At 40.7% G+C, this 14,012-nt stretch overlaps 1 protein-coding gene across 6 annotated transcripts in view; it reads left to right on the plus strand.

Moving 5' to 3' along the window:
• LOC131400761 (carbonic anhydrase 5B, mitochondrial) overlaps positions 1-13,799 on the plus strand; it is a 36,013-nt gene extending 22,214 nt beyond the window's left edge. For all 6 annotated transcript variants that reach the window (XM_058535485.1, XM_058535489.1, XM_058535487.1 and 3 more), the window contains 5 exons: positions 5,674-5,792; positions 6,853-6,948; positions 7,475-7,537; positions 8,559-8,714; positions 13,010-13,799. In XM_058535485.1, the coding sequence (XP_058391468.1) occupies positions 5,674-5,792; positions 6,853-6,948; positions 7,475-7,537; positions 8,559-8,714; positions 13,010-13,189 (614 nt within the window). In that variant the 3' untranslated portion in view covers positions 13,190-13,799. The remainder of the gene's footprint in view (positions 1-5,673; positions 5,793-6,852; positions 6,949-7,474; positions 7,538-8,558; positions 8,715-13,009) is intronic.
• Positions 13,800-14,012: the final 213 nt, after the last annotated feature.

Consider the following 14,012-nt stretch of genomic DNA (forward strand, 5'->3'; position numbering starts at 1 on the left):
TATTACATTGTGTATAAGGATTCCAGAAATCTTCAAAACAGCAAGCTAAATTCCTGTGTTCCAGATGACCATCTTGCACTATGGTGAGCTCTACTTGTCTCCCTTAGAGCTCTACCATTATTCCTGCTAGAACTAGACTAGTGGGCAGACCCAATCTATAGAATATCAACTCCCATACATTCACTCTGGGTGCACAGCCGCCCTCTCAATTAATAAGTCTCAATTCCATTTAGGTCCCTGGCAACCTTCTTTCTTTTCTTATGAGGATCCTAAATGTTGGTTAGCCTTCTAAGGACCTTGACAGTCTAGGGACTGTCTGCTGCCAATGTATTATTGCCTCACTGAGTTGGAAATTTTAGGAAGTTGTTTAATGGGTTTCTTAACCAAGTGAGTTAATCTTAAGATCATTCAAGGCAAATAGCTTTTTTTTTATTACTTAGTTATTTTTTTCTTTTGAACAATAGACCCAAGAATTCTTACCCACCCATTTAAATGGGCAATCTCAGATGGAAAGCAAATGACCAACATTTTCGTCATAATAGCTCTTTAGATATCTCCAAACACAACTAACTAAATCATTCCTTGATCTTACCTTCCCTAGGTGAGTCAGTCTCACATTCTTTTTACAAAATACAAAAGAAAAATTATAGAGAGGTTGCTAATTTTCCACTTGTTTTGTCAAGAGGGACCAAAATAGATAATCTCTTTTCATTATGCTTTAATAATTATTTTCTTTAAGATACTATTAATCTTTAATAAGTACCTAACTTTCTTTCTCTCTCTTTCCACATTTCAGTGACTGCCTCCTATTTCCTGCTTATTCACTGCTATTTCTCCATGCTGTTGCAAAATATTAGCATTCAAAGAGGAAGAAAGAGTGAATGAACCTAAAAAATAAAGAAAAAGTAAAAGAAAGCAAAGACATTCTACAAATGAAGGACAAGAAACAATTTTAATTCTAGCAAAGAAAGGATCTAATAAATATCAATGTCTATAAATTAAAAAAAAAAACCCTAGGAAATGCTGCTACAGTGTGCTTTACAAAGAACCGGGGATAAAGTATGCAGTTAAAGGGGCTGGGGAAGGTATGTGACAGAAACAAAACATACCAAACCTTACAAGATGAGCTAAAGCAGTGCTTAGAGGGAACTTACAGAGGAAAATGCCTATATTGGATAAGAAGAAATTTCTCAAATCAATAACCTAGCTTTCCACCTTAAGAAACTAGAAAGAGAAGGGCAAACTAAACCCAAAGCAAACACAAAGAAGACATAATAAAGAAGAGAGCAGAAATCAATGAAATCAAAAGTTGGTTCTTTGGAAAGATAAGCAAAATTGACAAACCTTTAGCTAGGTGGACCACAATAAAAAAAAGAGAAGACTCAAATTACTAAAATTAGGAATGAAAGAAGGGACATCACGACCAACCTTACAGAAATTAAAAGGATACTAGAGAAGGTATGCAAGCATCTCATACCACTGCCCTCTGCTGGGCATCGTTTTGTTCTTTGGCTCCCCTGAATAGGACACAGTTGTGGATTTTAATGAGTACATGTGAGGGATGCAAAATATTGTGGGGAAGGACACTGAATTATGCCTGGGCTGAGTCCCACAGATGATCCCTGTAAATTATCACCTCCTCTGAAATGACTCTTATTAGTGATTGTCACCAGGCATTAAAGAGAGAGAGAGGGGCCGGCCCTGTGGTGTAGCGGTTAAGTGCGAGCGCTCTGCTGCTGGTGGCCCGGGTTCAGATCCTGGGCGCGCACCGATGCACCGCTCGTCAAGCCATGCTGTGGCGGCGTCCCATATAAAGTGGAGGAAGATGGGCGCAGATGTTAGCCCAGGGCCAGTCTTCCTCAACAAAAAGAGGAGGATTGGCATGGATGTTAGCTCAGGGCTGATCTTCCTGAAGAAAAAAAAAAAGAGAGAGAGATGAGTCTCATTCTCCTGAGAATGCTTCCTGCCCCATCTTGCTTCACTTCACTTTACACTTTGATGGGGCATCACCAATGAACCTAGTAAGAATGCTTGCACAAACATTTCAAGTTCTCCTGCCCTATTTTTGGTCCCACATTTACTTTTTTTGAAAAAAACAATGTAATGATTTTTAGTAAACTTACAGAGTGGTGCAACACACTACAATCCAATTTTAGAACGTTTCCATCCCCACAAAAAGTTTCATGCCCATTTCCTTTTATTTGTATGGGTCCTGTGTATTACCTTTCCCTTCATCATCCCTCTCTCTGCTAGCTCCTTCCCCTCCACATTAAAAGCAAAAGAAGGGAGTGAACATTATATAGATTGCTTACTATAAGCCTGACTATGCTAGGTGTTTTATATTTGTTATCTAATTTTTTACAAGTTTAATTCTTTCTTATCTTAGAGCACAGAAAGAATAAAATATCAACAATCAAATAAATAAGTATAAAAAAAAATAAATAAATAAGTATATATTTACTTGATATCTCTTATGGCTGCTCTGCTTTCTAATTCATGATTTTCTGTCTCCCTTCTCTGCCCCATTTCTTGCTGGCTGTACTTCCCCCTCTCGTCCACCTGTCCACCCACACCTGACCCCACCATTTTCCTCACTCTTGCTAAGGTTACCAGTGATGCTTCAATTAACAAACCCAACAGACGCTTTACAGTCTATTTCTTTAGTTCCTGGTTTCACTGAGGATCTCCCGAGTGCCAGGCACTGTGCCAGCTACTCAGAAAAGAAAGAGGAAGAAAGGACGGTCCTGCCTTTAAGGACCTTAGAGTGTGGTGGGAGGACAGCCCCTTGAAGAGACGATGCGAATGCAGAGTGCTAAGTACTGTGAGGGAAGTGTGCATGTGGGGTCTGGTGGGAGAAGCCTTCCTGGGTGAGGTGACACCTGGGCGGTCTATGTGGAGGTGGAGTATGAGGCAGTGTGATGCTTGTATTAGGTATTACTGTGTATAAAGTGCAAGAAGTAAGTGGCAGACAAGGAAGTCCTGAGGTAGGCAAGAGCCGGTTTACAGAGAGTTCGGCAGACCACACTCAAAGACTGAGAATCTGAGTGCAGCTTAGCTGGGTATTCCCCTCCTCTGGGTCTCTCATTGGGCTGTGATCAAAGTGTCAGCCGTGGTTGGGGTCTCATCTCAAGGCTCCTCTGGCAAAGGATCCTCTTCCAAACTCACTCAAGTGGCTGTTGGCAGCATTCAGTTTCTCTCAGGGCCTTCATTCCTTGCTAGCTGTTGGCCAGAGGCCAGCCTCATTTCATTGCCAAGTGGGCCTCTCCACAGGGCAGCTCACAACATGGCCGCTGGCTTCATCAGAGCAAGCAAGCAAGAAGAGTCAGAGAGGGCAAGCAAGATGGAAACCAGCGTCTTTTTGTAACCTAATCTCAAAAGTGACATCCCATTACTTTTACCCTTAGAAGCAAGTCACAAGCCACTCACTCAAGGGAGGCTCACACTCAGGGGAGGGAATTACACAAGGGTGTGAATATCAGGAGATGGGGATCATTGGGAGTCATCTTAGAAACTGCCAGCACACATGGCTAAAGACACAAAGCTAATTAACTCAAACTGAGGTCCTTTTCCTGCTAAATGCATGCTCTTAACCACATTATACAGAAGAGTACTGCCCTGTCTCACCTCTTTCCTATGTACAGTTTACACAGGTATAGTGCCTGGCACATGGTAGGGACTTGATGATTTTTCTAGCTAGCAAGTACCCAAGTCAGATGCCTGGGAATCTAACTTCTCTCCCAGGGATCACAAATGCAGATTACCTACAGTGCCAATGAAGTCATGAGAATGAGCAAGGCTGGGAGAGTCTGAGAGAAATGGCAGTGGTGGCGACTGTGAAGAACTGGTGGGACCATCTAAAGGGGGTGGCCATTTCTCCTGTCCAGGCTGTTGTCACCCAGTGGGAGTGTGTGCCCAACATGGGCAGAGCATCTCATTCTCAACTTGCAAATGTAGATTTCTATGTGAAGTCATCCAGCTTTAAACGTTGGCGATGAATTAAAAATGTGTTTAGTACAGTGTGGGTGATCCAAACACACCTGGAGACCAGTTCTGCCCCCCTCCCTTGCAGCCACCCATCAGTGACATTTCCTCTCTGCCTTGATCTTCTTTGGAGGAGATGCACAGTTCGTGTACAGGAAATGTTGCCAGTGTTTTTCTGGGGATAGGAGAGAAAAGCTGCCCTCTCCTCTGCCCTGGTCACTTGGGACCAGAACTTCAATTTCATTCAACAGATTAGATTGATTATTTGCCAGAGTCATGCTCACAATATGGAGCTGGCATAGAAAAGTAAGAATTTTTTGGAAGATATTTTTATTTCAGTATACTATAGTACCATCCTCCTATTAATTTAGTAAATCACATGATATTATTCTCTGCACCTCCCCTGCCCCTCAAAGAAAAGTGGTCATTAGTGTCTTCACTCACCTCTTACAAAACTCCTTTTTTTAAAGAGGAAATTATGTAAAATATTTTGAAAAGCCAGTAAAATACATAGCAGACCACTGCATGACATAATCAGTGTATTTGGTCCTTGGGATCACTATAGTTGATCATTTGCATATATAAAATTCAACAAATAATGCAATAAACTCTAAAGATCATTAAGATAGATGAGATGGGCGGTTTTCGTGTTGTATTGGTTTAACCATGGACAGACATCGCCAGGGTCTGATTAGATGGGAAAAATGAGGAACTAATATGCTTAGCAAATTCAAGCAAAAAAGGAAAAAAAATTAGCACCACCCAAAGCCTGAGGAAGTGTGACTTTAAAAACTTGTATCTGAATATTTTGCCTATAATGTATCATTTTCACTAGTTCCAGAAAACTCTAGGCTAAACAAAAGGTATTTATTATCCAACATGGTGAGGCCAGTGGTGAAGTGTGTGGATGACTCACATTATTCATTCTGTCCAAAGGGAAATGGGAGATAATTTTTGACTTGCAAATTTCCTATTCCATTTCAACGAAAGGGAAAGAAACACTAGTATCTTCAAAAATTGAAAAGCAAAGTATCAGTACATAAAAAGGGAAGAGAATATCTGTTGTCCCCCTATTTCAGATTTTTGTGTGTGTGTGTGAGGAAGATCAGCCCTGTGCTAACATCTGCCAATCCTCCTCTTTTTTTTTGCTGAGGAAGACTGGCCTTGGGCTAACATCAGTGCCCATCCTCCTCCACTTTATATGGGACGCCGCCACAGCATGGCTTGCCAAGCAGTGCGTCGGTGCACACCCGGGATCCGAACCTGTGAACCCTGGGCCGCCGCAGCGGAGCGTGAGCACTTAACCGCTTGCGCCACCGGGCCGGCCCCCCCTCCATATTTCAGTTTTATGAGAGGGTTGGATAAATATGCTGAGAGAAATTTGCATTTTATTGCATATAAAAATAACTAGGCACAGTAAATATAGAATATAAAAATAAGTCAAGAATTAGCCTTTACCAATTGTATGTAGCTTGGAGTGTAGTTAAATCTTGATGTCATTCAGAGTGCAGGTCTGGCCCTTATACGTGTATTAACTGCGTGGAAATCAGGTTTATAAACACTTGTGTATAATACAGTGTGCTCCATTTAGGACAGTTCATATAGAAGGTCCACCCACAGATTCGGCCTTTCCCCCGCTTTCCTCCACGGCGTGAATAACTGTCTCCTGAATTGTTGGATGTGCCATTTCAGTGATCGAGGGAGGACCCCTGGAACACAACTACCGACTGAAGCAGTTCCATTTTCACTGGGGGGCCATCGATGCCTGGGGCTCCGAGCATACCGTGGACAGCAAATGTTACCCCGCGGAGGTACGTTGAGAAGCTCGGGGACAGTGACAGCTGTGGAGAAGTGGGGATAGTTCTCAGTTTCTAGTTCTAAGAAATTATCAGGAAGAATCATGTGATTCCGATAAATGCTAAATAGTTCTCTCAGGGGCATAATTGATTATTCCCAGTTTATACATGTAACAATGATAACTTCTCTCATCTCAAATAATATTACAGAAATGAACCTTAGGATCCTGCAGCTGAATTCTTCCAAAATTCAAGATAGGCTCAAATTATAGCCTAAAGTAATAACTCAGGCAAAAATACAGGGCCCATCAGGTCAAATTAATCCAAATAAACGATGGTGGGAGCCTAAATAAAAGCTGCAGCAATCGCCACAGAGAAAAAGAGCAAGATTTAACAAGCGTTTCTGAAATAAAAGCAGCAGGACTTGGAGGCGGAGTCCTCTTCAGGAGACCAGGGGGAGAAGGTAACCAGGACCTTCAGGGCCTCACTTGGGAGGCTGGGTGATGATGCATTCAGGAAGGATGGATGAGGAATGATTTGAGGGAAATATAGGGAGCACATAAGGAAATAGAATTTTGTCTTACACCTTTTCCCCTAATTTAGTTTTAAATGTTACCTTAAAAAGAAACACATTTTAAGTGGTTAGCCCTCAAAGAAATTTGTCTTCAACGCCTAATTCCCATTGGGAGAATCTGTTTCTCTCAATATAAACATCTTTCCTTTAGATGCAAATGGATTTTGAATATGAGTGTTTCATGCAAATCAGGATGGGAATGGACAAATGTTGCTTCCCTCACTGAAATGTTACCCACTTTGCTATATAATTTTGTTTTTTATTTTTCTCCCCAAATAAATCCCTCTATTTCAAAGTAACATTCATTGCTGCTCCTGCATACATTTCTTCCTGTTATTTATTTCTATCTCATTTTGCACCAGATTGTCATATGCTTTTCTCAGTGGCTTTATTTTGGGTGAGGAAACATGTTAAAATATCATATGTTGGATAAGGCTGTCTGTTTGTTTTGGAGTGATCCTAAATGGTCCTGTCTCAAACCCTCTTGTAATGGTGTTTCAGCTGCACTTGGTGCATTGGAATGCAGTCAAATTTGAAAACTTTGAGGACGCAGCACTGGAAGAAAATGGTTTGGCTGTGATAGGGGTATTTTTAAAGGTAAAAAAATCTTACCAACTTTAAATGCCGTGTTGTTTTCTATGATGAAAAGGTACGATATTGCAATATTAAGTTCTAAGAATATTGGGATAAAAATAAACGATGGTTAAAATACAAGATTGTTATGAGTATATTTCAAATGGTATAAAAATGCACAGTCCAATAGAGTAGTCACAAGCCACATGTGGCAACTGAGCACTTGAAATGTGGCTACTTTGACTGTGGAGCAATTTTTAATTTTAATAAATGTAAATTCCAATTTAAGAACTGATACTTAAATGGAGCAGGGGCACCTTTCCCTGCAGGCTCACTGACCCCATCAGCAAACAGCCTGCTCACTTGTTCTGTGTCTAATTTAATTCAGTGATGTTGACAACATTCTAAATTACCAGTTTAAGTGTAGTTTAAGTAGCGTGGTTTGTTTGCTTTTATGTAATCACCAGGTGGTTAATTTTAATTCACATTCTGTTACAGTTTCTTCAGTGGGACGTCAGTTGTTTGTAATATTTTCTCACTGCTTCTTTAGCTAGGCAAACAACATAAAGAACTACAGAAATTAGTGGATACTTTGCCATCAATTAAGCATAAGGTAATATTTTTTTTCCTATATCACTTGAAATATATTTTATGTTGCAATCTCCAAGTGGAGCCACTAACAAGGCACTTTGAATTGGGAAATATAATTAACCTCAGTGTAATTCAGGTTCTCGAAAGTTGCCTAGAAGACAACTTGCTATTTGTGATGCTTGTGTTGAGAGAGCCCTGGACCTGGGACACGTTGCAGGGGACAGAAGGAATTCCATTGGTGGGCACTGACCACTCTGGTTTTGCTGCCATGCTGAGCACGTGCTCAGTCCCTGCTGAGCACTCGGGGACTCGGGAACATAATGCTGTCCCCTCCTCTGCTCCCAACACCTGTTCCTTCCTTGTGGAAACACTCAGAGCAGTTTTCTTGACTCTTAGCTACCCTCCCACAGGCAGGGAGAAAAGTTTTGCAGAAACTTGGTTTGTCCAGCTTTAACGAACAATTACCCATATCCTTCAGGTTAGATACCTTTGTCCAACCCCCAAGATTAATTGTTCAATATTCAGAATCCCAAAGGGGCTGCTCCCTGGAAGTCTGTATATTCTTTCTTCTCCCTCCCCCCAACTCTGTCTCTCTCCCTCCTGCCTCTTTCCCTCTCCCTCCCTCTTCATCCCCCTCCCCTCCGCCTTTTAGTCCAGGATCCTGGCTCCTCCTAGTTTGTGTTGCATTTTAGAAAGGAGAATTCTATTAGTCTTGCTTGAAAAAGAGAAGCCTCTTTGTTTATGCATCAGCTACCACCTAATGCCTCCCAAAGAGTTCAGAGGAGACCACCTGCTGTAAACTCACTAGAATGGAGGGTGAAAATGGTTTCCGCTGTGTTCCCACTGACGCGTATCAGAAATACACAGTTAGTTGCAAGAACAAAGCATGGGCATGATTCTGTCCTAAGGTGTCCAGAGGTACCTGGAGCTCCTCTGGACCACTGCTGGTCCCCAGGCACCCCTAGAATCATTGCCTCATCATCCCATTCCTGACTGGTTTTCACCATGAAATGATGACTCAGTGACCCCTTTCTCTTGGGCAGGACACCCTTGTGGAATTTGCGTCATTTGATCCTTCCTGCCTGATGCCCACCTGCCCAGATTACTGGACCTACTCGGGGTCCCTGACTACCCCGCCACTCTCTGAGTCCGTCACCTGGATTATTAAGAAGCAGCCTGTAGAGGTTGACCATGATCAGGTACGGTCTTTCCACATTTCTATATAAGAAACCTCTAGTCTTCTCCTTTAAAACAAGGCTGGGGGGCCGGCCCAGTGGTGCAGCGGTCAAGTTCGCGAGTTCTGCTTCGGCGGCCCGAGGTTCACAGGTTCAGATCCTGGGCATGGACCTACTCACTGCTCACAAAGCCATGCTGAGGTGGTGTCCCACATAGAAGAGCCACAACCCTACAGCTATGATGCACAACTATACACTGGGGCTTTGAGGGAAAAAATAGAGGAAGATTGGCAATGGATGTTAGCACAGGGCCAATCTTCCTTAAAAAAAAATAAGGCTGGGCTCCAAGTTTGGCATCAGTTTTTAACATCTTGTAGTGCTTATACATTTTTATTAAAATGTGCTAACATCTTGTCTTAATTTGGATATGAATTAGGAAATGCTTCACTTGAACTAGAGAGAAGAATTAAAACTTAGGAAACAAGCTTTTTACTTCCATATTTGACAATGACATATGTTTTATGCATTGTGTATTTTATACATAAATATGAATCTCTATCTAAAGAACACCCTTTTAAAGGAAAAAATGAAGGCTAGAAATGGATGTGCTCAAAACCCTTTAAAATACTTCAGGTCAGGGCCGGCCCTGTGGCTTAGCGGTTAAGTGCGCACGCTCCGCTGCTGGCGGCCCGGGTTCGGATCCCGGGCGCACACCGACGCACCGCTTCTCCGGCCATGCTGAGGCGGCATCCCACATACAGCAACTAGAAGGATTTGCAGCTATGACATACAACTACCTACTGGGGCTTTGGGGGAAAAATAAATAAATAAATAAAAATTATTAAAATAAATAAATAAATAAAATACTTCAGGTGATTTTGCTCTGGAATCTCAGGATAAAGACACAATCCAACAATGTCTGTCCAGAAATTTTAAGTCAGTTGTTTTGAACTTGGAATTTACTTTTTCCTTAGAAACTAAGTTTTAGTGGTGAAAATCTTGTTTAATTCATAATATAACTAAACTAAATAATACTTGCTTATGCTTGCTTTATGGGATTTTTATTAATTACAGAGCATTTTCACAAGAACAGAAGCTTCCAAAATCTTTTTTATGAAGCCAGGATACCTGACACCAAAACCCATCAAAGATTGGACCAAAAAAGAAGTAAACTCCAGACTGATATCTGGGAAGAATATATTTTTAAAAAGCTAAAATAGTATAGTAGAAACAGAATCCAGCAGTACATTAGAAAAAGTATATACTTTGTCCAAGTAGCATTTATTCCAGTAATACAAGGATGATTCATTATTAAGAATGATATTAATATAATTCATCATATCAGTGAATCTAAATAGAAAAATCATATAATCATCTCCACAGATTCTTTTTTTTTTTAAAGATTTTATTTATTTACTTTCTTTCCCCCCAAAGCCCCAGCAGATAGCTGTATGTCATAGCTGTACATCCTTCTAGTTGCTGTATGTGGGACGTGGCCCCAGCATGGCCAGAGAAGCGGTGCGTCGGTGCGCGCCTGGGATCCGAACCCGGGCCGCCAGCAGCAGAGCGCGCGCACTTAACCGCTAAGCCATGGGGCCGGCCCTCTCCACAGATTCTTAAAAGGCATTAGCAAAATTCACCATTCAGTTATTTAAAATTTTCAATAAAGCAGAAATGTATGGAGACTTCCTAACTTGAGAAAAGAGACTGATCTCAGTTCTAGAGTAAATAGTGTGCTTAATATCGAAAGGATTATTACCATATTAAATTTTATATTAAATTATATTCTGGAAGTAGTCAATACAATTAGACCAGAAAAGAAAAAAGTAATTAGAGAAATAATAAAAAACTACTGCAAAAATAAGATAATTCAGTAATTAGTGGAGTATAATATTAATTTATAGAAATCAATACATTTGACATATATAAATCACAATCGGTTAAAAGATAATGATATAAAGCTATAATGGAAGAATGAACACTATTTATAATGGAAACAAGAATATAAAATACCTTGGAATAAGTTTAAGAAAGGTTAACAAGAAAACAACATTCCTGAAACACAAAAGAACACTTGAATTAATAAAATTCATACCATGTAATTGAATAGGAAGACATCATAAAGACAACTTTGATGTCAAGTCTCCTTAAGTCGTTATTCTCCATGAATTGTTTATTCTCCATAAATTTGATGTAGTCCCAATAAATATAGTCGTGTGCCACATAACGACATTTTGGTCAATGATGGGCTGCATATATGACGGTGGTCCTGTAAGATTAGTACCATATAGCCTGGGTGTGTAGTAGGCTATACCATCTAGGTTTGTGTAAGTACACTCTGTGATGTTCACACAACAACGAGATCACCTAACAACGCATTTCTCAGAATATGTCCCCGTCATTAAGTGACGCATGACTAGATAAATATAATTTTTTAACAAAGTGGAATCATTCTGTACATACCATTTAGCTGCTTTTTTTCACTCAGTGATGTGTGGAACGTTTTATAGATAATAAACATTATCTTCAATATCATTTTTAATGGCTATGTACTAGTCAATTTTATAGATCTAATGTCACTTATTGGTACTTGGGCTATTTGTAATCTTTTGCAGTTAACTTAAAAATTTAAAAACAAACCTTAACTACTTGGACATGTTCTTAACGAATGAGGGTATATGTGTATTTTGCAAACACAGTCACTGTGTTTGGTGCTTGCCCCTGGTCACAGTCCTGCCTCTGCAGCTCTACTTGGCCTGAAGTCTTTGATCCAAACAAATCTTCACATGCTTGCCTAGTGTGCCTCAGACTGTCCTCTCCAAGCTACAGTGCCCCTGATTGAATGAGAAGAAATGTTGTGAACAGATTTTCCAGCTGGCTGGAAGTCAAGTGTTCCATAACATGGTTGCTCAGAAAGCCAAGGAGCTATTGATTGATGCTACTGCCAAGTTAAAGAACAAGCCCTGATCTGGAGTTGCTCCTTTTGTATTGAGCTGTACTGTCCAATATGTTAGCCACTCGCTACATGTGGCCATTTAAATTTAAATATAAATACATTAAAATTCAAATTAAATTAAAAATTCAGTTCCTTAGTTGCACTGGCCACATTGCAAGTGCTTAGTAGCCATATGTGGCTTGTGGCTACCATAATGAACCATGCAGAGGACATTTCCATCATCATAGAAAGTTTTTTTGGACAGTGCCGGTGGGGGGTATCCCACGGCCAGTTAAGACATCCACGTGCAGCATTGCTTTGTCCACAGTGCCCAGGTGCAGTGAGCAATCAAGAATACATTGTTTACGTTAAAGATTCAGTTAAATTAAAAAAAAAATAATTTTGCACTGTTATTATAGGCATCAAGCCTTTCCTTTATTATTCTGTAGGCTGGCTATTTTGCCCATTTAAAGATGAGGTTCCTGGGGGCCGGCCTGGTGGCGTAGCAGTTAAATGCTCGAGCTTCGCTGTGGCGGCCCAGGGTTCATGGGGTCAGATCCCGGGCGCGCACCAACGCACCACTTGTCAAGCCATGCTGTGGCGGCATCCCATATAAAGTAGAGGAAGATGGGCACAGATGTTAGCTCAGGGCCAGTCTTCCTCACCAAAAAGAGGAAGATTGGCATCAGATGTTAGTTTGGGGCTAATCTTCCTCACAAGGAAAAAAATAAATAAAGATGAGGTTCCTGAGAATCAAAGATGAAGTCACTCGTCCTTGGCAAATGGCTAATATGTGGAGACAGGGCCTTTGACCCCTAATCTTTGGATCCCAAGTGCCCCGCTGGCCTCACCAGCTTCTGCTACTCACCTCTCACAACGACATTCTATTCCCTGTCCAGCGGGGAAGGCATTTCTACCCAGAAATAAGTTCTCCTTCTGTATCCAATTTTATTTTATTTTTTTTATTTATTTATTTTTTTGTGAGGAAGATCAGCCCTGAGCTAACATCCATGCTAATCCTCCTCTTTTTGCTGAGGAAGACCGGCTCTGAGCTAACATCTATTGCCAATCCTCCTCCTTTTTTTTTTTTCCCCCCAAAGCCCCAGTAGATAGTTGTATGTCATAGTTGCACATCCTTCTAGTTGCTGTATGTGGGACGCCGCCTCAGCATGGCCGGAGAAGCGGTGCGTCGGTGCGTGCCCGGGATCCGAACCCAGGCCGCCAGTAGCAGAGCGCGAGCACTTAACTGCTAAGCCATGGGGCTGGCCCCTCTGTATCCAATTTTAGATGAAGGTTTCAGAGTTGTAAAGGTGAAAGTAATTTATTCAAGAAGTAAAGCTGTTTTTCTATTGAAATTATTTTTGCTTCCTGCTTCTATTTCTAGCTTGAGCAATTTCGGACCCTGCTTTTCACTTCTGAGGGAGAGAAAGAGAAAAGAATGGTGGACAACTTCCGCCCCCTTCAGCCCCTGATGAATCGCACTGTTCGCTCGTCCTTCCGTCATGATTATGTGCTGAATATACAAGCAAAACCCAAGCCATCGATCAGCCAAGCGACCCCCTAGGATGCTCATATCTCAGCAGTATTTTGCTTTAATACATACTAGCTTTTTAAAAATTGTTAACGAGGCTATTCTAAACACTTGCATTTAATAATAATTATAGATGTGCATTTCTTGGTATGGCAATGCTCCTTCAGTCTTTGAGGAAAGCTCTTTGGTAAACAAATTCTTACTTTTATTGATAATGATGTTTATCACTCAAGTACCAGCAAGAGACGTAAGTTTCTCTTATAGCAACTTGTTGGTAATTGTAATGTCTTTTTATATCTGACATTTTTGAGCTGTCTTTTTATGTTTATCAACTAGTGGTTCTATAGAATTATAAATACGGGTGATAATCAAAACAGTTAACAACTGGTAAGGCGCAGACACTGACCATCCAGAATGCAAGCCTTTCAGAAACAGCCGTGGGGCCCGAACTGGTACTTCCTGGCTGAACACTGGCCATGGTTTTAGGTATATTTTATTTCAAAACCTGAATGTGTATTCTTTTATAAGGCCTTCTCAATGAGTATGCTTGCCCCGATCTTTAGTTGTCATTACTAGTACAAGATATGCTTGCTTACTTACTATCAATTTATGATACATAAAAATATTTTTTAATCCTAAGAAAGCAAGGATTTACTTATATCTGGAAATCCTTTTGCATTTCTGAAGGTCAGATATGTTACATAAAGTCTTGAACATATAGAAAACATATGCAGAACATTTTAAAGAAAATGCTTGAAGTGCCTAGCACTTAAAATTCTTTCATGATATATTTACAGAAATATTTTTTAAAAGACTGGCAATATAATAGTCTGTAGTTTATAGTATTATCTTGCAT

The sequence above is a fragment of the Diceros bicornis genome, chromosome X, assembly GCF_020826845.1.
Source record: "Diceros bicornis minor isolate mBicDic1 chromosome X, mDicBic1.mat.cur, whole genome shotgun sequence".
Classification (NCBI taxonomy): Eukaryota; Metazoa; Chordata; class Mammalia; order Perissodactyla; family Rhinocerotidae; genus Diceros; species Diceros bicornis.